At 31.7% G+C, this 22,533-nt stretch overlaps 1 protein-coding gene across 1 annotated transcript; it reads left to right on the top strand.

The window, feature by feature from the left end:
* The first annotated feature begins 456 nt into the window (after window positions 1-456).
* LOC132739750 (sorting nexin-20-like) lies at window positions 457-7,651 on the top strand. The gene is made up of 3 exons (XM_060727536.1): window positions 457-950; window positions 4,176-4,312; window positions 6,236-7,651. Exons 1-3 carry the CDS (start codon window positions 755-757, stop codon window positions 6,896-6,898), a joined length of 996 nt encoding a protein of 331 aa, XP_060583519.1. The 5' UTR covers window positions 457-754; the 3' UTR covers window positions 6,899-7,651.
* The last annotated feature ends 14,882 nt before the right edge of the window (window positions 7,652-22,533 follow it).

Below are 22,533 nucleotides of genomic sequence, written 5' to 3'. Positions count from 1 at the left end.
TAAAATTTTTGTGATGACATTTTTTGAAAAACAACGTGCGTAAACTTCAAACAAATGTATACGAGTATATATAGTGCAATTTGTCATTAAACAGAAATTGTTATATCAGTTTGACTTTCTGTAAAATCAGCAGGGGAGGACTGAATATAAAAATATTTTTCATTAGTCGTTCTAAAATAAAATGTAAAGGATAGTACATAAAATTAAAAGGATAGTTTTACGACTAGTAAATAAAATGTAAAGGACAGTTAAAAAGTAAAATGCACAGGAATGAAGATAGTTCTTTAACCTTTACAGTAGGTTAATTTGTAAATGATTAAAAAATTATAATGGCAAACTTAAAACAAGTAAAAGGGACACCTAAAATTCTTTTTGAAAAATCATCAATATCAATATGCTATAATTTAATTTCAATGTTTACAAAATTGGTATTTTCTTAGCTACAAGAAATACTTATTATGTTTTTGTTATGCAAGCATCTTTTTGTATTTAAAACTTAGAAATAACATAATTTTGCATGTTATCCAGTTTTACTTCGGCCGAGTATCTTTTTAAAAGGTACTTCTTGTTCTATTTGAAAGTCCCCTATGCAGGATTATATTTAGTACCACAAAACCTACAGTATGCGGAACAGGAAATGAGAAAGCAAGGGGAGTTACTCTTATAATTTCCGGCTGTCAAAAAAATCGGGAAAAAGGTAAACACGGAAAATGTTTGAATAAATGAATTTCACGGGGAAATACAAGGGTAAACGATGGAGAAACTTAAACAGCGCCTTGGCAAGAACAATGCAATCGAGAATGTATTAAATGACAGACATGTTGATGATCAGGAGCAAGAATTAGCAGATGACACTGACGCATTCACAAATTCAGCATCCAGTGAGCTCGAAGTGGACATTTCATTACGACTCAAGTTGTCAGAATCTTCAAATAGTGTCCATGAGAAAAGTATCATTATTTGTCTTAATTTGTGCACATATCTTTCAAAAGATTCTTCTTATAAATTAATATAATAAGCTTCATGCATCAATAATGTTTAGATTATCATAAAAAAACACAGCTAAATAACCGAAATACCTACTGGTAGGGGACCATCAACCAGACACTTTTTGAATATTTATCCATACAAATTTCACAATTTAAAAGCTAGAGATCTAAAAAAAAATTGACATAGTACAGCTAGGTTCTTCTCTTACTGTCAAACTAGTTTGTTTATTTTGTTTATACGTTATATGTTAATTGGCACTTATATTTGAGGCCCGTCAAGGAGGGTATCAAAACTACCAAAATTGTCAACACAACAGTACCATGTGTCCGAGCAAATATGTACATGACGTTGATTTAATCTAAATAAAAGCTTGGGTGTTTTTATGTTATATTTTTAATATGATATACAGTATTTCAGAAGCATTTCAACAGAAAATGCTGAAGTTTTGGACATTCCATATTTTACTTTGCAAATGATTATAGCTAGTATAAGAGGTCAGGTATTGCACACTTGATGTCCAAATGTTCAACGTCAATTTTCTTGAAATATAAATCAAAATAATATGAAATTAGGCAAAACCTATGAACTGGGAAGTCGTTAAAATAATCCTTTCATTCTTTCCGTTTTAAAGGTGTCATCCGGTATTACATGCACCGCTTCCGTTTTCACTCTGAACTCTCGATGATTATTATTTATCCGAAAAGTTGAGATGTGTTCTGTTCTTGGAATACCCCGCCTATTATCATTGAGTTACATTGTAAATGGCAGTGCCCGATTAGAACTGACACTGAAAATTTCATTGATAGGTATAGAATTCTATATATTTTTTTATGTTTTGTCCATTTAGAGAAAGTCACAAAAGGTCACACTTGTATGGATGAAGTGAAAACACAACTCTAGTATTTGAATGAAAATAGGGCATTTATTAAATGCCATAAAATACATAGCAAGTAAAAAACGTTTTCACAAGAACATAACTGGATGGAAAAAAACGCCACAAACCCCACCTATGTTTTTTATTTGATTTTCTTTTAAATATACACATGTAGTCTATAGCCAGGCAAGCCAAAGCCCGGACCCGCTTCACGGTCCTTGACTTCCCCTTATTACCATTTACCTAAGTTAAAATAAATTTAATTACTTATTTATTGAAGAAACTTGCATTTAATGTTGAAAACAAAGCGACTGATAGAACAACAACTACTGATCAAAGAAAAACACTAAACATGCATTTTTGTGGCCGTTCAGGTTTGGTGGTTGTCCAGTTTTGGAGGTCCCCGACCAATTGGCGTGGATATATCAGAAAACCTTACATGGGATGCCCACATAAACAGGACATCCAAAAAAGCAAACCAAACCTTAGTATTCCGATGTAGAACCATAAATATTAAATCCCAGTCCATTAAGACCATTGCTTACCAGATGTTATTCAGCTTGAATATGGTTCCGAAGTATGGTTTCCCCACACCAAAATACAAATAGATCGAATTGAAAATATCCAAAGAAGAGCAGCCCGACGGATCAAGCTAGATTATGGTCAGACCTCTAGCATTACGGACATGCTTCATACCCTTAAGCTGCAGAAAGTGGTACTCAGACGTATAGATGCTAGGTTATTCCCTTTTCTATATGATTCACCATGCTCTTGTTGCTATCCCCATAGAAGAATATGTGACACCCCACTCCCGAACATCACATCATGGTCATCCTTTATGTTATAAGTTATTCACAGCAACTTCAGACTATTACAAATTCTCTTTCTTTCCTAGAATGGTATACCACTGGAACCACATACCCTCTGCCATTGCCCTGCTACCTACCCCAGAGCAGTTCAGTGCAACCATAGCTTGCATTGAACATGTCTCATCCTAGTTTTTCAGCCCCCTGTTTTTTAAACCATTATAGCCATTAAGGATTCTCCTCAAAATAAAGAGAACAAAAAAGTTGTCAAACTTATCAATGGTGCCAGTAAGGTAATTCACAAGCTCCAAACAGTACCTTTCTTTAGAAATTGCTGTTTCAATATTCCATTCACTTCCAGTAAAAATATTTATTTGAAAGTTTACTAGAGTCTAGATTGGTCTTCTGTTGGTCGGCGCTAAAAAAATTGTGCATATCATTTATCAATACAAACATCTTAAGTGTGACGTAAGAAGCTGCTGCCCTGACAAATGATCAATGTCAATGTACATTGTTTTCCATTTCTTCAATATCCTTGTTGATTATTCCCAGTACTGAATTGCACAGTCAGCTTAAATTTTTCACCAGTTGAAATACCCTTTAAGATTAAAACTAAATGATAAAATAAGAGATTTGTGATCATTGCCATACATGCCATAATGTTCAGGACGTCCAGGGTTGTCCCCAAAATAAGGTATCTGTCCCGGAGATGATTTATGACCCGTTAAAAATCAAAATCTATATTAATCTACTTTGCAGTTAGAAATTTAATTGCACAAATAATTATCAAGCATAATTAGCAATTACTAATCTATAGAGTTTTATACATGTCTATTTTCTTGCAAATCTGAGCAAAAGATCATGTACTGGTCAGGGTTAGGACTCATTCACTACATAATTGCTAATAAGGCACAAGTAACTTATTACACTTTAAAAGCAATAATTGGTGGTATTGTCCTGGGATGATATTTTTTTGGTCTTAACCGTACTTGGGAAAGTCTATTAAAGGGTAAGTCCTATATAACAGTACTTGGGAAAGTCTATTAAAGGATAACTCCTGCCTATTGCGCTATCTAGGTACATGAAAATATGATGTTTTACGTGGTATTTTATTTAAGAGGCTTGATACTGCCTTGCCTATTTATCGCATTGTTATTAATCTTTGTTATTGTAAACAAAGGCTCAAGTTATCATCCTGGGACAGTATACTTCTACTGTACAAAATGTACAACTTATCTTAAGATTTGTTTCCTTATTAAGGAAAATACATGAATGCTATGACTGACACAAGGAAGAAATAATTAGTATTATTATATACATTTTATTTTGAAGTTTATTGTATTATTTTTCAGTTTGGTGTATAGGTTATTAAGTTTGTTGTTCAGTAAAATGAAGTGAGTCAAAAAAAAAAAAAAAAAAAAAAAAATATATAAAAAAAAAAGTATAAAATAACTGGAATTAAAATTTCAGATTGAAAATTGACTTTAATTGATTACTTGTTTCAGATTGTAGTGGTGTTTACAATGAGGAATCAAAAGAAATTCATGTACCAGATTTTGACAGTGAAAATCCCATGAGTGGACGGACAGTTTTTGAAATCATCTCCACTGACACAATCAAAGATGGACATTCTAACTTTGTGGTAATTTATATCCATTGAGTTATTTAAATCAGCCATAACCGAAATCAAACTCCTCACAGTGATTACCGCCCTTGGCAAAACTGTAATCACTGCCTTCACAGACATCACATGATGATGAAAGTCACATGAAGTTGTGTCGAAATTCAAATGTAAATATCGACCATTACATAGAAAATATAACATCATTTTTAGCTCGACTATACGAAGTATATGGAGAGCTGTCCTACTCGCCCCGGCGTCCGCGTCCGCGTCCAGATTTTAGATTAAAGTTTTGGTGCAGTAAAATATTTTTCACTATAACTTTGTCATTTCTTAAGGTATCAACTTCAAACTTCAAATATATGTTCCTTATCATCAACCACATCTTAAGTGACAAGGTTCATAACTCTAGCACTAATATTTTCAGATTTATCTCCCCTTGAACTTAGAATTTTCCTTAAAAAATACTATTTTTTACTGATACTTCTTTATTTCTTAAGGTATCAACTTCAAACTTCAAATATATGTTCCTTATCATCAACCACATCTTATGTGACAAGGTTCATAACTCTAGCACCAATATTTTCAGATTTATCTCCCCTTGAACTTAGAATTTTCCTCAAAAAATACTATTTCTTACTGTTTCTTCTTTATTTCTTAAGGGGTCAACCTCATACTTCAAATATATTTATATTTACATTATCATCATCCCCATGTTATGTGACAATGTTCATAACTCTAGCACCAATATTTTTAGATTTATCTCCCTTTGAACTTAGAATTTTCCATACAAAATATTATTATTTACTGTAACTTATTTATTTCTAAAGGGATCAACTTCATACTTCAAATATATTTACGTTATCATCATCCACATCTTATGTGACAAGGTTCATAACTCTAGCACCAATATTGTAAGAATTATCTCCCGATAAACTTAGATTTATTTACTAGAAAAATGTTATTTTTTATTTTAACTTTTTTATTTTTAAAGGTATCTACCTCAAACTTCAAATACTTATTCCTTATAATCATTTACATTTTATGTGACAATGTTCATAACTCTTGAAGCAATATTTACAGATTTATCTCTCTTTGAACTTAGGATTTTCTTTAAGAAATATAATAACTTGTTTATTTTTTAAGATATCTACTTCAAACTTCAAATATATATTTCTTATCATTACACAAATGTTGTGTGGCAAGGTCCATAACTCTTGCATAACTATTTCTAGAATTATTCCCCTTGATCTTGGAATTGATGTTAACAAATGTTATATTTTTACTATAACTTAATACTTAATTATACATAATTGATTTTTCTTTCATAGTTTTGTCGTCCTTACTATGTCCAGCATTTTATTAGTCGAGCTTCGCTGTCTCCTGTGACAGCTCTTGTTCTCTTTCTGTTTTATTTTTAACTTTTCGTACCTACGTTCGTTATAGTTTATCAAAAAATTATCAAAAGTATACAAAATAATTCAAAAGCTAGAAAGTATATAATATCAAAATTTTGATGAACATTTTTGTGGTGGCAGAGATCTCTGTACTGATGAGGGGAGATCACTGTGTAGGAGAATGATTGCAAATATAGAACATGGTGTTCTTTAAAGCAGCATGCCTACAGATTTATGCTAATTTTCATAAGAATTTTGAAAATTTATTTAAAAGTAAAATATTGTTTAGTGAACTAAGAATGCCATATTGCAAATGGCATTTAATATCCACGCAAATCACCCAAAAGAGGTTAATGCAGCTTTAATGCAGCCATAAAGAAATATATGTATAGATGAAAGAACCAAACCTAGATTAATTATTTCATATTGATCGGGAAGTTTCAATACAATTTTGCCATTGAGATAAGTAAAGATATCAGATTTATTGAAAAAATTAATCACGCAAAAATACATGTATTTAAATCATTTTCTGCTATGTTTTTTAAAGATATACAGGATTTTGCTCACTAAATCCTCGATAGTGGATCCAAACCCTGTTGTTGTTGAGAGACGTTACTCAGACTTTCAGTTGCTTCATCAAAATCTTCATAAACATTTCAATGAACAAATGGACGTTATATCATTCCCGAAGAAAAGATTGTTTGGTAACTTCACGCCAAAAACTATAGCAAAAAGAAGTCGCGCTTTTGAGCAGTATCTTACGCATTTATATACCATTGACGAGATTCGATTTTCACAAGTATTTTTAGACTTCTTTTGTCTGGCTGATCTAAAAGAAGCGTACAACTCTATGTTAGATGTAGAATACGAAAAAGCAATCACTTTCTTTCAAAAGGTGCTACTTATCCAAGAGAAGATTTTAGGGTTCCTCAACCTGAAGATTGGGGAGACATTATGCGCGTTAGTTTCATGCTGTCAAACAGTTGAGGATGATATGATGGGATTGAAGTATGGGAGACAAGCGTTGAAGTGCTACGCAAATCATGAAGAGAACAAGTATTACCTCCCCTTGTTGCAGAGCTGTGTGCATTTATGCTGGAAAACTGGCGAGGATAAAGCCAAATTAGAAGAAATATTAAATCAGAGAAAAAGAGACTCTAAGGATCTTCCCTCATTATTGTCTGTGGTTCACAGCTCTGTTATTTTATGAGAAAGATTGTCATGTATTTATTGATATCTATTGTATGATCGTTTTGGTTTCAGTTTTTACACTTTTATATACAGCTGGTAATTTTTAATGGTTGCTACTTTTTACACTTTTTAATATGTATTCTATTGGGCAATTAGCTGACAGTTTCTTTGTTGATATGAGCCTTAGATTTACAGTATAAGCTTTATTAATGCTGTGAAAAAGAGCCCACAACATATCAAATTCATCATTACTTCATCTGTCTTTCCATTCTTACCATCTCTAGCTTTATCCAAATTAATCCATGAAACTAGCCCAGGTCTGTTATAGATATTTGTCTATTGTTTCCATAATTTAGCCGGATTTGTTTCAGAGACTTATCTGTTGTTTTCATTATTTAGCCAGATACTTTTTTATATTTAAGAGATATTTGTTGTTTTCAAAATTTAGCTACAATGTAGATCTGTTCTAGATATATTCATTATCATATATCTGTTGTTTTCATAATTTGGCCAGATCTATTCTAAAAATAATATCTATTGTTTTGTAATTTAGCAAGATAAGTTGAATAGATACATGTATATCTTTTGTTTTCAAGATTTAGCCAGATCTGTTCTAGAAATATATGCAGATCTATTGATTCCTAAATTTACCCAGATCTGCTCTAGAGATGTATCTATTGTTTTCATAATTTAGCCAGATCTGTTCTAGAGATATTTCTATTGTTTTCATAATTTAGCCAGATTTGTTTTAGACAGGGGCGTAGCTAGGCCGAAATCGATATTATGCACGCTCAGGCTGGGGGGTTAAGGGGGCCGCTTTAGGCCCCCTTGCAGGTCCAGGGCAGAGCCCTGGTAGGGGTCCAGGGGGCGAAGCCCCCGGAAGCTCATTGATTTTCACCATTTAGAGATGTTTAAATTATGCATTTTCATGCCCATTGAGGTCCATAAAATTACAAATTGAAGTCAGAAGGAATTTAATATTATCATTATAAGAACATTTTATGTAATGATATGAGTTGTGTTAATATGTGACGTGATTTAGAAAACGTCTTAGATATAATTGCTAGATCGTATAATAATATTTCAAGGTATTTGATAAACGTTATATAAGGATATACATTGAATAAACAGACGCAAACAAATGACGTGTACGCTTTTACTAGTCAGCAAATAAAAGTGACAAACACAAATTTATCTACAACAACGTCAGCCTAGATCACCCTGTCTCTATGGATCTGCAAAAGTCCTAAGCCAGAGAGATGACCAGTGGTCATCGTTGAGCGCTAGAAAGTCTTTAGCCTTTTCCAGCTGATGAATGAACGATCAGCACTGGCATTGCTGGAAGGAAATGCAGACACTTGTTAACATTTGGATAAAGCTCTGTCGGTATATCTAACAGCACATATTCTATAATAAACGGAGACTGCAACAGTGAAGTCTCGCACCGATTTACAGAAAATAATGTGTTTTCTTCATTTTTAGATTGTTGTTTCTCAATTGAAATATCGTTACTAACTAAAATCTAAAAATGTTATCAGTTACTACGTAGCGATGAGTATTATCTTAAATTACTTTTGTCTGCTCAATGTTCTCGTAGCAGTCGAACTTCTGGTATCATCTCTGTTTCTCGAGCTTTGATGAAAACGGTCGTTCATGGCAGTCATTTACTTATACGGCAAACTGATTTCTTTTTGGGCTAATATGCTTAATATCACACTGAAAAGTGTCCTTTGCATTTGTGAAAATATTGCAAATTTTCATTTCTCAGTGTGATATCTAGCATACTCATTTATATATATACAGTAAATTTTTGTTATTTGTTTGTTGTTTTTTTCCTTTTTTTTTAATTTATAAGAGAGTCGACATACATAATGCCATTACAATAAAACGCATAGAAAATTATTTTATTATTACAGATACTTTGATATATACATAACATGTATAGGATCTCACATGAGTTGTCATTGATGTAAAAATATGATGTAAAACGATTAAAGAAAAAGTTACAAACCTTTGACGAGAGTTTAAGATATTTTTAAGTAATGCCAACTAATGTAAGTTTCATTTTTATTACACATTAAATCGCATTCAAATTTGTATAAATAAATACAGTTAAATAAAAGTTATATCGCCAGCACAATTTTCTTTTTCAAAGAGTTCAATCAAATTTAATAATGATCACACACGAATACATCTTTCAGATATATTTGTGTGGGATTTTATAATTTGCCAATAAGTAACTGATGAAAGAAATTATAAAAGAGTAGTACTTAAAAGTAAAAAAATGCCTTTGAGACATAAAAATAAAAGAATTCTGGGGCATACTGGGCCTTTTGAGGCTATACTTTAAGAGCGTCACTGAAAAAGAAAACAACGACAACAAACACAAGAAAAACGTTTTTACTGTTATATAGTTAGTAGTAATACATATTTTTCTTCTTGTGCATTGTTTGCGATTACTACAGTTAAAGGGATTTAGTATTTTGTATGGAAGTCAAAATACTACTTTGTTTACATTTTGCTACTTTTTTGACAAATAATTTCACATTAAGCGCTACTTTCTTCGTTAGAAGCATTTAACAAGCTCTGAAACTATTATTTAAATGTTTTAACCCATTACTTCATATACACGCCTTTTAACGCCTTTTTCACCCCCCCCCCTTTTTGATGTCTCAAATGATGAAAAAATGCCTTATTTAGGCCCCAAACACTTGTTTTTGTTTGAGAAATGTTGTTAAAAAAAGTGACCCTTTTTTCGGCGCGGCCCCCCAACCAAAAGATACATCAGGGGGTTGCCAGAAGGGGGATGTGCCCCCTTCTGTTTGGGGGGGTTTGAAGGGGGGCGGAGGCCCCCTCATCGCCAAGAAAATTTTGGACTTGTGAGAGGCTGTAAATGACCCCAGATTGATCATAAGGTAACGTGTAACCAACGCTGAAAAGCATTTGACTCTATCTCAATCCATTGAGAAGTTGCAGCACTTTGAAATCAATTTTGATGGAAAAAATCAACGCAAAATAGTGATTTTTGGCAATTTTGAGATGTCCCCTCGTTGCCATGGTAACAGAAAATTTAAGCCTGAGCATGTTGTTGCAAGGGCAATGGTCCAGTCAACATTTGTGCCAAGTTTGATTAGTGTTGAAGCAGTTTTTATAGTATTATAGCAATTTGAACTTGTAACGGGAGACTTTTCAATGAAAACAGCCATTTTTCACAAAATGCTCATGAAGCAATGGGTTAAAGCAGCACACCTCCAGATTCATGCTAATTTTCATGAAAATTTGAAAATGTATTTAACGCTTTAATATTGTAAAGTTACCAAAATAATGCAATTTAGACATTATCAATGCCACTTACAACCTATGTAAATTACTATAAAGAGGTCAAAATATGCAAAAATAGCCCTTACTGCGTTCGTAACGCAATAACATTAAATTTTAGTTATACATACTGAAAAATTCGGTCATTAATAGCACATTACATGTAAAGTTTTACTAGAATTTTGACTCTTTACTGTATACCTTTCCTAAAATCTTACTACATGTACACTTTTCTCAGGTTTGATTTTATCGAAATAGTGCAGCTTTAAAACTTGATCTCGATCATGTTTCTCCTTTTTGAAGAAGTAATAATATATTCATTTCTGAGGCATAATTGTCCGTTTTCTCGACAGAATAAAACGTGGTTTTAACAAGCGACGTCGTGTGATTTATCTTTCTGGCACTCCCAATGCAAACGTTTAAACGAACACATTAATGGACAGTGAAACTCTATAAAGTTTATCTGTTCCTGAGAACATTAGCTATTTGCTTGATGGGCGCCGCATCATTGGCCTCGTCGGCGTTACAGCCAAAGAATGGAGCGGCGTTGCAGGTCTCCACAATTGTTTTGCTGTTAATCTCGCCACATACAGTAACTCGTTCTGTATGTCGGGCGAAGTGTATTTCGAGCGAGCATTACCTCCGTTAGAACCGTATTATGCTTCATATAGTTCTTTATGGATTAATACTCTTTACGTTATATTATTATTGGGACTTATTAGATCTACGATCTATATTTATATTAGAATCAATGATATAATTAGAGCTAGATCTATATAAATGTTGGAACCATGCCTCAAAACACTCCAACACCACCCACGCCTATACCCTTTAGTTTTCTCAACGTTTTTCGTATATTTGAGTTTTCGTTTTCCTGGATCAATGTTACGCACGTGCGTAGGTGCGTAACGCTAGCTACGCCTCTGGTTTTAGAGATACATCTTTTGTTTTCATAATTTAGCCAGATCTGTTCAAGAGATACATGTACATTTTGTGTATCTATTAATTCCTAAATTTAGCCAGATCTGTTCTAGATATATTTTCTAGAGATATTTTTTGTTTGTTTCATAATTTAGTTAGATATGTATTAGAGATGTATCTTTTGTTTTCATAATTTAGCCAGATCTGCTCCAGAGATATATCTATTGTTTTCGTAATTTAGCCAGATATGTTCTAAAGATACATGTATATCTATTGATTCCTTAATTTAGCCAGATCTGCTCTAAAGATATATCTATTGTTTTCATATTTTAGCCAGATTTGTTCTAGAGATATACCTATTGTTTTCATAATTTAGCCAGATATGTTCTACAGATATATCTATAATTAAGCCAGATTTGTTCTAGATATATATCCTAGATATAATCATTGTTTTCATTGTTTTAAAATATTGATCTGATACATGCACTGGTACTAGTAATTGATTGCTACATTTATTTATACATTAATCAGACTTGTTCCTAGAGATATTTATTGTTTCTACAATGTAACCAGTACTGTATCTTTAATTCATGTTAATAAGGCAATTATTAGGGTTTATGATCATTTGTAGTTGTTGTAAACATAGTTTATATTTTGTAGTTGTGTAATATTTGATGCATCTATGGCACAGGGTATATGATTATCAATTGAACCATTGGAAAACCCTATCTTCTATATTTCTAAAAAGGATACACAATGTAGCTTATTTGCTGGAGGCTACAGAATTTACAGATACAATAAGTGCAGACCATGATCAGTTTACACATCTTTGCCATCTGATCATGATCTGTACCGTTCACTATTTAGTCTGTAAATATTTTGAAATTTTCCTAAAAATGTTTGGTGGCAGGAGTATCCATGGCCAAGTGGTTAAGGATGTTGACTACAAACCACTGCCCCCAAACCCCCTCACTGCTGTAGGTTCAAATCCCGCCAGGGACTTTCGATTCTTTAATGTGAGGAAGCTATCCAGCATGGTAGGTTCTAATCAGGTTCCTTCTCATGTTTAGGATAATGCTTTGAGGGCACATAAGGTCTTCCCCTGCCAATAAAGCCATATGACCTCTACTGTGTTGGTGCGAAGTAACACCCAACCAAAGAATTACATTAAGCGGGGTAAGGGTTATTATCCATCATTGGATATTATGATTATAAAGCTCAAAACCAGTATTTGTATGTGTTTGGTCTAGGATTAATTGATCAATTAATTAACCCTGTGTATCAAAATATAATATGGATGGCCTAACATTTAATATTGTATGAAACACTGTATGAAATTTAACAATGTTATTGCATAATTATTTCTAGAGCTGTTGTTATTGTTGTTGTTTTTGAAATCATTATTGTAATTATTTTTGATGTGTGTTATTTTGAGTGTCTAAATATACACATGTTTAAGGAATGTCAAGTTATTATTATTATTATTTTCTCTCCAAAATTGTCAGTTTGACCTTGACCTTTCGTCTGTCCTTCATGACTGTTTCTAGTACATAATTTATGTAGCTTCATTTTTTGACAGATATCTTACAATTTTTTTGTGTAATGGACCATTTCATGCACCTCTACCTTGCAGGTATTAGGTTGATTGAGTGAAGGTCACTGAAGCTAAAAATAGATTTTTCCTCATAGTAAGGTCATAGGTCATGTGGTTGATTTTGTCAAGGTGACATCATGGAGCATCCTTTGGTAATACAAGTATCAATATTCTTGTTCTTATTAAAACACTGCAATTATTTGCCAGATGCAATTTTGAAAAACAATTGTGATTTAAAGTGGATTTTTCTTCTCTTATTTGATATTATATACATTTAATTTTGTGCAATATTCTTGAAAGGTGCTTTCCCTGACACTTTAATGTGTATTTTTGTTTCCCCTTTTCTATTTTTAGAGGAACATTAATCACATTATCATTTCTTTTAAACAAATTCGAGACAAACTTCGATATCCAGATTTCTTATTTTCTTTATTTATGTGATGAGTTGTACATAATTATATCAGTATGTTAGTACATATTTGCATTCCACAACAGAGCACAACTGAATATTTTAGAAAATAAATTAGAAATACTTATGTCAGTTGTCTGATCAGGTCAATTACCAGTTTAACCTCAGTTGACAGATTATTAAACATGCTACTAATGTTTCATAATTTTACCACTTAGATGATATCATAATTTCTGTTTTTTATATTGTGTTATATATTGTACAAAGCAATTTAATGTTTACCTTTATATAAAATAGATGTTTCATATAATGAAACAGTTTCAGTTTTATGTACTGAATGAAATAGATAATTAATCAATTAAGTTTTATGTAAAAAAAACGGATAAACTATCAAATATTATTATTGAAAAAAATATGAATGTAATAATTAATATTTTGAAGTTTGTGTGCGTGTATGTTTTTAGTATGTTAAACATGGACTAAATCTTATCTGCTATCTAATTAAAGGTTTTGTAATCAAGCCGAATTGAACATATTTGGATATTTTTGTTGCCTTCTTTTATTATTATTTTTATTATTTATAAATTTATATTCTTGGGTACAGTGTATCACTTTTGTTTAACTATTCCAATATTTTACTGTTGATTTCATTTTAGCATTACAAATAAAAATGATGCATTCTTAACCTTGTGTTTTCTTTTATAATTCAATTTCACATGCCTTCCCTTTTTTAATGTGTTTAATTATTCTTATCTACTTTGCTTTCTCGTGAACATAGTAATACATGCAACTTTTCATTTTGATAAAAAGGGGTTGTTTAAAATAAAAATATGTGGGCTATCAAAAAAATGAGTTTCAGAATAAATTTTATAGATGAATTTTTAAAAATTATTTTGATAGTGAAAGTTACTTGCAATTAAAATTAATTATTTTTTAGGCCAATTCTTTAAAGATACAAGTACTTGTGTCCTGTGAAAAGAAAAAGAAAAAATAGCAAGGTCATGACAAGAGTTGGACTCGAACTCGTGATCACCAGAGTTGACAGTCAGACACCTTATTGATAAGGATTTATCACACCTGCTCCAGCACACCTGTAGCACCCTTTGTGCTTCCCTTAAATCGGGCGTGCAACTTCCAGCGCTACCTTTATGCGTTAAATGTTAGAAAATTAAATGTAGTTAGCTCTCTTTCCTGATGATTTAATATATTTTTTAGCATATATATATTTTTTATCTTCGCTTGAAACCAGGTGTGCGTTGTGTGTGTAAAACTTGAAGAAATTAAGGTAGGCGTTGTGGGATTTCTATAACATGTATAATTTCTGTAAATCATTTTCTAGCATGAAAACCGTAGTTCGACCTTGCTTCTATCATATAACATGTATTTATTTTCTCAACTCATTAAATATATTTTGAGAGAGTAAAGTACAAAATTCTACGACCCGTTTCGCTGGAAACAGTGTGCTTCTTGATAAAAATGTCTAAGTCATTTTACCTCTAAAGATTTGATCAAATTACAGTATACTTGTATTGCCTACCATCAGCTTCTGGTAATTAGTAATGTATCTGTGTCAAACAGTAAATGCATCAATATCTATTCAGTATTTTGTTCAGTGCTGCATGTATGCGCGCGCCGTTGTGCTACAGATGTGCACCTTTTAATGTCCTGTTTCAGCACAAAGTCGAAATGTATTTGAAATTAAGTTGACAATAAATCATATCGTGTCTCAGTCATTTAACATATTCTATCAAAAAGCAAAGACCTTGATTTTCTTGTGCTATCCGTCTTTGGATCGAATATCAGTATTCAGTTTAAGATAATTATAATTTTTATTTCACGTAGCATTACTGACAAGGAAAACGTTTTTCGAAGAAACGAAAAAAAGCAATTCAACTGACATTTGTAGGGACATTATACATATCGAATGCATGTAATAAATAAAAATCATACTATATACTATAATATACATTTATTCATTATGTCATAATCCATGACCGAGAAGCCAGGGATGAAGGGCAGTCTGTATGTACAAGTCCATGCTATTAATACCATGCTTAATTTGTACTTTCAGGTACAAAAAAAAAACTGAAAAAGGTTCGTTTTTTTTAATAAAGGCCGGAGGGTGGATTTGATTTAATTTATTATGGTTTAAACTTTCTAATATACCATACGGAATTGTTATTTGTTTTCATGATCATCATCTACATATTCTAGCAGTTCAGCTAAATCTATTAGGGAAATACATGTACCTTACATAATCGGAACAAAGGATGATTTACAAGAATAACTATTCTAAAGTAAAATGCATTTTAAACACACGCAACCATCTTACTTGGTACGTATTTATGAAAATGCATACATTAGTAGCACCATTACAGCATATGCAGTACCAGACTAAAAGAATGAAAAAAGTTGCTTTACTGACTCTTTGACACTGATACTATACCTGATGATGTTTGTAGCCAAAACAAGTCTAATGTTATCAAATCTGTTAAGTAAAATGACTTATATGCAAAATTAAACATTTCTATAAAGATGTAAGCCGTTTTCAGCTGCATACGTCGATGAGTTTTGTTCTGTATTCGTGCGAAATACATTTTATCAATCTGAGCTCAGAAAAAAATACACACACTATACAAGTAACGAGGTCGAACTACGGGTTATAGAAATCCCAATGAAATAACACCACCTACCTTTTTGATTTTTTTCTCTCCAAGTTTGCATACATAATGGTAGCACCAAGTCCTGTCAACGCATACCTGATTTGGAGCGAAGCACCAGTGTGTTATGTGCGTTGAGCAAGCGTGATTATGTTAAACAAGGTCAAACTTACTCTTGATATATTTCTCTCATGGTTAAACCTTTTCATATTTTTGTCCATCTTTCAATGTATTTTTTTTTTAAATATTTTCAGAAAAATTTCCACAAAAGCGAAGAGCAGACATGAAATGATCAGGCGGCACAGGTCGCAAGGGTAAAATCTGTTGCACTATTTTATAAGGTTAATTAAGATAATGAATAAACGTGAAATCAGGAGGAATTGTTGTCAATTACTAATAGTTACTTGCATTCTTCTACTTTCCTTTTTTCTTTGCCCGTGTGCATTCTTACACATTTGGGGTTTCCTTAGATCGTAGATCTTTTCTATAAAAGAATGCGTTAAAATTGAGCAGTGAACTGTATCATTAAACTGATTTTTTTAACAGAAATTTATATAGCTCTCTATAACGCTTTGTTTATTTTAACATTGATTTATGATTGTATGTGCATACGATGTTAAGATACTAATTTCCGTAAGTTATTATTTATAATCCACAAAAATGATATATGTATTTGCAAGAGTGTTTGTCGTAATTATATTGCTGTTCATTGTTATTTCTGTTTTCTGTTTATATATGTATACAAGGCCATATTGGAAATAAGTTGTATGTTTATTATGTACACTTAATATGTCACCTTGTCAAAATAAAGTTATTATGATTGTTATTATTCTTCTTCTTTACAGTGATACAAATATCATAGCTAAGAATCGGTTATCCGCCATAGTGATTTAAATTAGCCCAACAAATTGTGCGCCACGGCTTTTTATTATTGGAACAATGGTCGCCCTTCATCTTTGTAATATCAGTTTGTAAAAATCGGGCGGTCTTGCAGTCGAAATATTGAGACTAGTTCACACACAGTTATAATTCCTTTGGTTCGTTGCTATTATACATTGTTCTTTGAGGACGAGAAATATGACGATTGCATATTTATTGCAGATTTATTTTCTACTGTTAAAATAATATTCTGTGAACAGGTTGACAAATCAATCATTTTGTTCCTGATCAAGATACAAAAAAGGAGAAAGAACTGGAAGCATAAGTAAGAGTTCACTTGGCTGACTTAAAATTGTGACGTTTTCCCATCAAGATCTACGATATTTTTTAATGTAATCTGATATAACTGTGAATTATATGAGCCGCGTCACGACAAAACCAACATAATGGGTTTGCGACCAGCATGGATCCAGACCAGCTTGCGCATCCGCGCAGTCTGATCAGGATCCATGCTGTTCGCTATCAGTTTCTTTACTTGTTATAGGGTCTGTAAGCGAACAGCATATGGATCATGATCAGACTGCGCGGACGCGCAGGCTGGTCTGGATACATGCTGGTCGCAAACGCACTATGTTGGTTTTGTCGTGACGCAGCTCTTATAGTAAGTAAAAAACAGAACATACTAGTTCGAAATCGATATGGATAATAAATAATTGAAGGTACGCGTGTGATTGGTCTTATTGGAATCATATAGTATATATATGTATACATTTTTGTGATAAATATTAATTTAATCCTATATAGATCTACTTGTTGAATTTCTTAAATGAGCATCGCACTAAGATAAGAATATACAGTACTGTTATTTTAATTAACCTCTTTTTAAATCCAACTGTTCAAAAAATGTAAATTTGCATATCGATCGGTTAATAACAACAAATCGCTAGTTAAATTTATGTTTAATTTGTCTTATTAATGATAGTTGTCTTACTGTACGTAGCTTTTTTCAGAAAAATAGAATTTTAACCCCTTGAAACGACGGAAAAATAATTTTGTGAAATCTGGGACATAGGCCTATTATAATTATGAGAAATACACTAGCTGTATGTGAATTACAAGAATCAAACTAATTAAGCAGCGCATCCGTTTCATATAGTTTTGGTTTTAATACCAGTGAAAATCTATTAATTAATGATTGATTATAATATTCTTATGTTGAATGGTTAAGTTATTGTTAATGCATGCTTTTTCAATATCTTAAAAACATCACATTTACTCAATCAGATTCGTTGAAATTTTAAAGGAAGGTCCGTCTGTCGTTCTGAATAATAACCGAAAAGTGTTTAACTTTAAGCGGAATTTGAAAAGAAAACAACGTATTTACCCCAAAGATAATGTTATATACAGGAAAGAACTGGAACATTCTACAGTAACGATTAAAAATGGTACACGTGTAGGAATTGTAATGAGTTTGGCATATCAAACGTACCTTTTGATGCGGTTTTTGATACTGGCTCTTGTAAAATCGTTGACTTTTATCCTGAGAAAACAACAATTATATATAGTTTGTTATCTAGCTATATATAATAATGGAAAATGTTTGGGATTATTGAAAATATGATCCACATGAAAAGGAAACAACTATCTTAAATATTATACAATATTTGATAAATGAAATCAGGATCTTTCAAATATCGGTAGAATATTTGAAAGACTTAGATGAAAGTCTAACCTTTTTATTCAATCAAGATAATTACAAAGGGGGAACTCTTAACCAGAGACTTCTTTTACAGACTAAATGAGCCGCGTCAAGACAAAACCAACATAATGGGTTTGCGACCAGCATGGACCCAGACCAGCCTGCGCATCCGCGCAGTCTGATCAGGATCCATGCTGTTCGCTATCACTTTCTCTACTTGTTATAGGGTTTGTTAGCGAACAGCATGGATCCTGATCAGACTGCGCGGGTGCGCAGGCTGGTCTGGATCCATGCTGGTCGCAAACCCATTATGTTGGTTTTGTCATGACGCGCCTCAAATATAGCTCTGTGGATTGACCTGATATCATTATAATCTGACTAATTAATTAGATATAAATTTTAGCTGTATCAAGTTGTGTGAAAAGGCCATGCATCATAAACATTCTTATATTTAAAATATTTATCAAGCGGTAAAAAAGCCAATTTAGATTTTACTTACATTAAAGTCTTGAGTCAGAATAACCAGTAAACGTTTGGAATTACTTCTCTACGTGAATGATCGATAGTACAAGAGTAAGACATTATAATTAATTGCCTGGTAGAATAATTTATTTTTTTACTAGTAATTTTAGATTTTTTTCTAAGCGTGAACATATTGATGGGTCGTTAATGTTTTGTCATTTAATACTTTTCTTTAATAAGAAACTCATTATTGGCATGTTTTCATGAAATAACGTTGTAATTTTGCTTCGAGCAACAATTAATGAGGCAGGATATATATAACACACACATTTTTCTGTCCCAAAAACAGTTGAGAATGTATCATTTGAGAATTCAATGAGAATGTATCATTTATCACATAAAATGTATTTTACGATGAATTATTTTCTTTATCATCTTTTGTTTTAAGTCAGGCATTCAAAATTAGAAAATCGTCCTGGTTTTATAACATTGCACAACAACTTGTAATACATTTCGCTTCTTTCACCAACTTTTCGTTTAATTGACACCAAGTTGACGTACGCATGCGCAGTGGACAAATCAGATTGTGAAATTCCGGTACCACTAAAATACGCAACGGAGATTTTTTGGCGCAACGGACGCAACGGGCGCAACGGAGATATTTTTTTAGAAAAACCGCCACAACGCCTTTTTTAAAGTCAATGTGCTATATTTAAGCATCTAAAATGATTGTTTAGCACTATTAAGTAAGTATGTTTTAAAATGTTTCATAAATTGTATGTTTAATTGCACTGAAGGGTTATATGCCTGGCGAAATGGAAATTTCATGGCGCAACGGAGATATTGTTTAGAAAAAAACCGACACAACGCCTTTTGTTTAAGTCAATATGTTATATTTGAGCATCTAAAATGATTGTTTAGCACTTTTAAGTAAGCATGTTTTAAAATGTTTCATAAATTGTATATGTTTACACTGAAGGATTATATATGCCTGGCGAAATGGAAATTTCATGGCGCAACGGAGATAATTGCACAACGTATGTATTAATATATGAAATGTTATTTGAATAAATAAATTTTAAAAAAAGATATAAAAACTTTAATCGTATATCAAATAATCAAATAGCTGCAATGTTGATGTTGTACAGGATTGTGTGCCGGCGAAATGGACATTTTGTCTGCGCAACGGAGATTTTTATTTGGCGCAACGGAATTTAAAAAGAAAACAATGTTTGTCCTAATTAAGTAGTAATATGAAGAAGTAAATCATTAAAGATATTAACTGAATTACAGAAGTGTTGTAATAAAAGTCTGTTTTATTAGTTTAAAAATGGAATTAAATACGTTTTTATCGTTATGGCTGACACTGGAAGACAAGTATGGATTTTACAATCTGTTTCATTTTTTTTCCCGTTCAATTCGTTATTTTTTACGAAAAGTATTGTAATAGCTTTTCTATACATAATTTTTAATTGAATTTGCATTAGTTTATACTAAATAAAGTCATATGTTGATATTACAGAATCAATGTTCATATTTTTTTTATTATAAACATTCATTGTATTGTTGTTATACGTTTCATTATTAAACTCCGTTGCGCCGATGGATTATTGCGAAACGGAGATTTTATTTTCAAAACTGTGTACTTGTACTGTTTTTTTTTATGTCTAAAACACAAAATAATCATATAAGTTGGTATTGTTGATATTTTATACATATTTTTTACATATACTGTATAAGTTTGAATTTATTAGGTAGAATACTGATTATATCAGATTCTAAATGGACGGCGAAATTGACATAATTTCGGCGCAACGGAAAATGAAGATTTGCATAACGGGTAGACCTTATGTTTGAACATAACTTAAGAATTTGAGAATAATAAGTAACAGTCTTTTAAAAATGATTTACTTTCCTTTATTTTAGAAAATGTTGAAAATAGGACATTGTAAGATATTTAAATTACGGCGAAATGGACACATTTCGGCGCAACGGGGATTATCATAACAATTTTATCATATTATATTATTTTATTAATTTATTATCTTTCATTAATCATTGTGTACTTTTTCAATAATTGTTTGTTGTGTATACATTGTATATTTCATCCAAAGCAATCAAAATATTTCATAATTATGATATTGACAAAAGGTAATCAATTACGCGAGAATTGTTAGCAATTAGCAATGCATAGGCACGTGTATGGCACGGGTGTTTAATGCTTTTAACAATTGTAATATTTTCGACAATAACAAGTTATAAAAGATATTTAATACCTTAAAGTCAATACATTATTACTATATTAGACCTTCTATGTATAAATTAGTAGATTTACTACAATCAGATAATAAAGCTATACTTGTAAATTTAGGAAAATATATAGATGTAGCTAATAAAAAGCGACAAGAATTGTTACTATCCGTTGTTAATTCATAACACATTTTGAAATGTTAATTGGTTCAACTTATTATCCTTATTATCGTTAGAAAGATACATGTAATATTATACTTTTGACGCTGTTATTGTCACGTCTTTTCTGTTTTTGGTGTTTTTCTTCTTACTGGAACTTTTTATTTCTATGAATGATAATGAAATTGTGATGCTTTTTGTTCCTTTATTTGCAGCTGTCTGTTCTCCGTTAGAATGTCATCAGTTAAAACTTTTTATATTCTTATTATTATTTTTTCTTTGCTTTTGTCATGTGACCACAGAATTATTATATTTGTAATTATTGTATGTAACGAGATACTGTAAATGTATAAGTTACCGAAATAAACTATTTTTTCTTCTTCTTCTTCATGTTCCTCTTAATCACATTATCTAAATGGTGTGAAAACGCGTGTCCAATAAACATCAACCACGTGTCAGTGGTAATTTAATTATCGGATTAAACCCGTGATAAACATTCTGCCAAATTGCTGTTGTTTCGCTATATAACAGTAGCTGCATTTGGTTTTAACGGTTTTTTTTTTCTTTTTCTTTTTTTGAACAGAACATATCTTTTTATTCACCCAGGTACATGAAGATATCATATCGTACAACATGGGGTTATTACGAAATTTACATTAACACAAAATAATACAGTATCCGGTCAATGAGTATTACAATGCTGCAAAATCATGAGAAAAAGAGAAAGAGAGAAAAAAATGAAATATAAGTTTTGAAATTTTTTTTCGCTATTTAGAGACACGTGGGTGGCTGGAGACGGGGGAATGCTCACTTTAAATCAACATTAAATAAATACTGATGTCACTCGTTAATTATTTTTTTGTGAGCCTCGTATGATTATATCGTATGATTATATCATTTATTGTAAATTCCTCATACATGTATTTGCATGTATACATGTATTGAGAGAAATAAAGATTATGTTATGTTATGTTACATGCATGTCATTGATTAAAGTCATTACAATATTTAACGTAAATATAACGTAATACACGGAAAAAAAGAAACAGATTTAAAGACTCATGTTTATCTTCGAATATCAGCCATGACGGAAATAAACGTATTTCTTTGTGCAGCAGTAAAGCCATTAAGCAGCGTTTTGTTGAAATTTGATAATTTATTCGTAAGATTACATTAGAAAGTCTACAGCGTATGCACTACGGACTTTTCGTATTCTTCAAGTAAAATTCTGAAAATTATGTATAGAAAAGCTATTACAGTACTTTTCGTAAACATAACGAATTGAACGGGAAAAAAATGAAAC

Source organism: Ruditapes philippinarum, unplaced genomic scaffold (genome assembly GCF_026571515.1).
Source record: "Ruditapes philippinarum isolate M1 unplaced genomic scaffold, ASM2657151v2 ctg2395_1_1_1_1, whole genome shotgun sequence".
In the NCBI taxonomy this organism is placed as follows: domain Eukaryota; kingdom Metazoa; phylum Mollusca; class Bivalvia; order Venerida; family Veneridae; genus Ruditapes; species Ruditapes philippinarum.
Note: the sequence above shows the minus strand (reverse complement) of the source record. Positions and strands in the feature narration are given on the sequence as shown.

What these genes read in the sequence shown, in the direction of transcription:
- LOC132739750 (XM_060727536.1), top strand. Translation starts at nt 755, where the DNA reads ATGGAGAAACTTAAACAGCGCCTTGGCAAGAACAATGCAATCGAGAAT. An exon ending in AAATAGTGTCCATGAGAAAA is followed by an intron (nt 951 to 4,175) that starts GTATCATTATTT and finishes TACTTGTTTCAG; the next exon opens with ATTGTAGTGGTGTTTACAAT. An exon ending in ATGGACATTCTAACTTTGTG is followed by an intron (nt 4,313 to 6,235) that starts GTAATTTATATC and finishes TGTTTTTTAAAG; the next exon opens with ATATACAGGATTTTGCTCAC.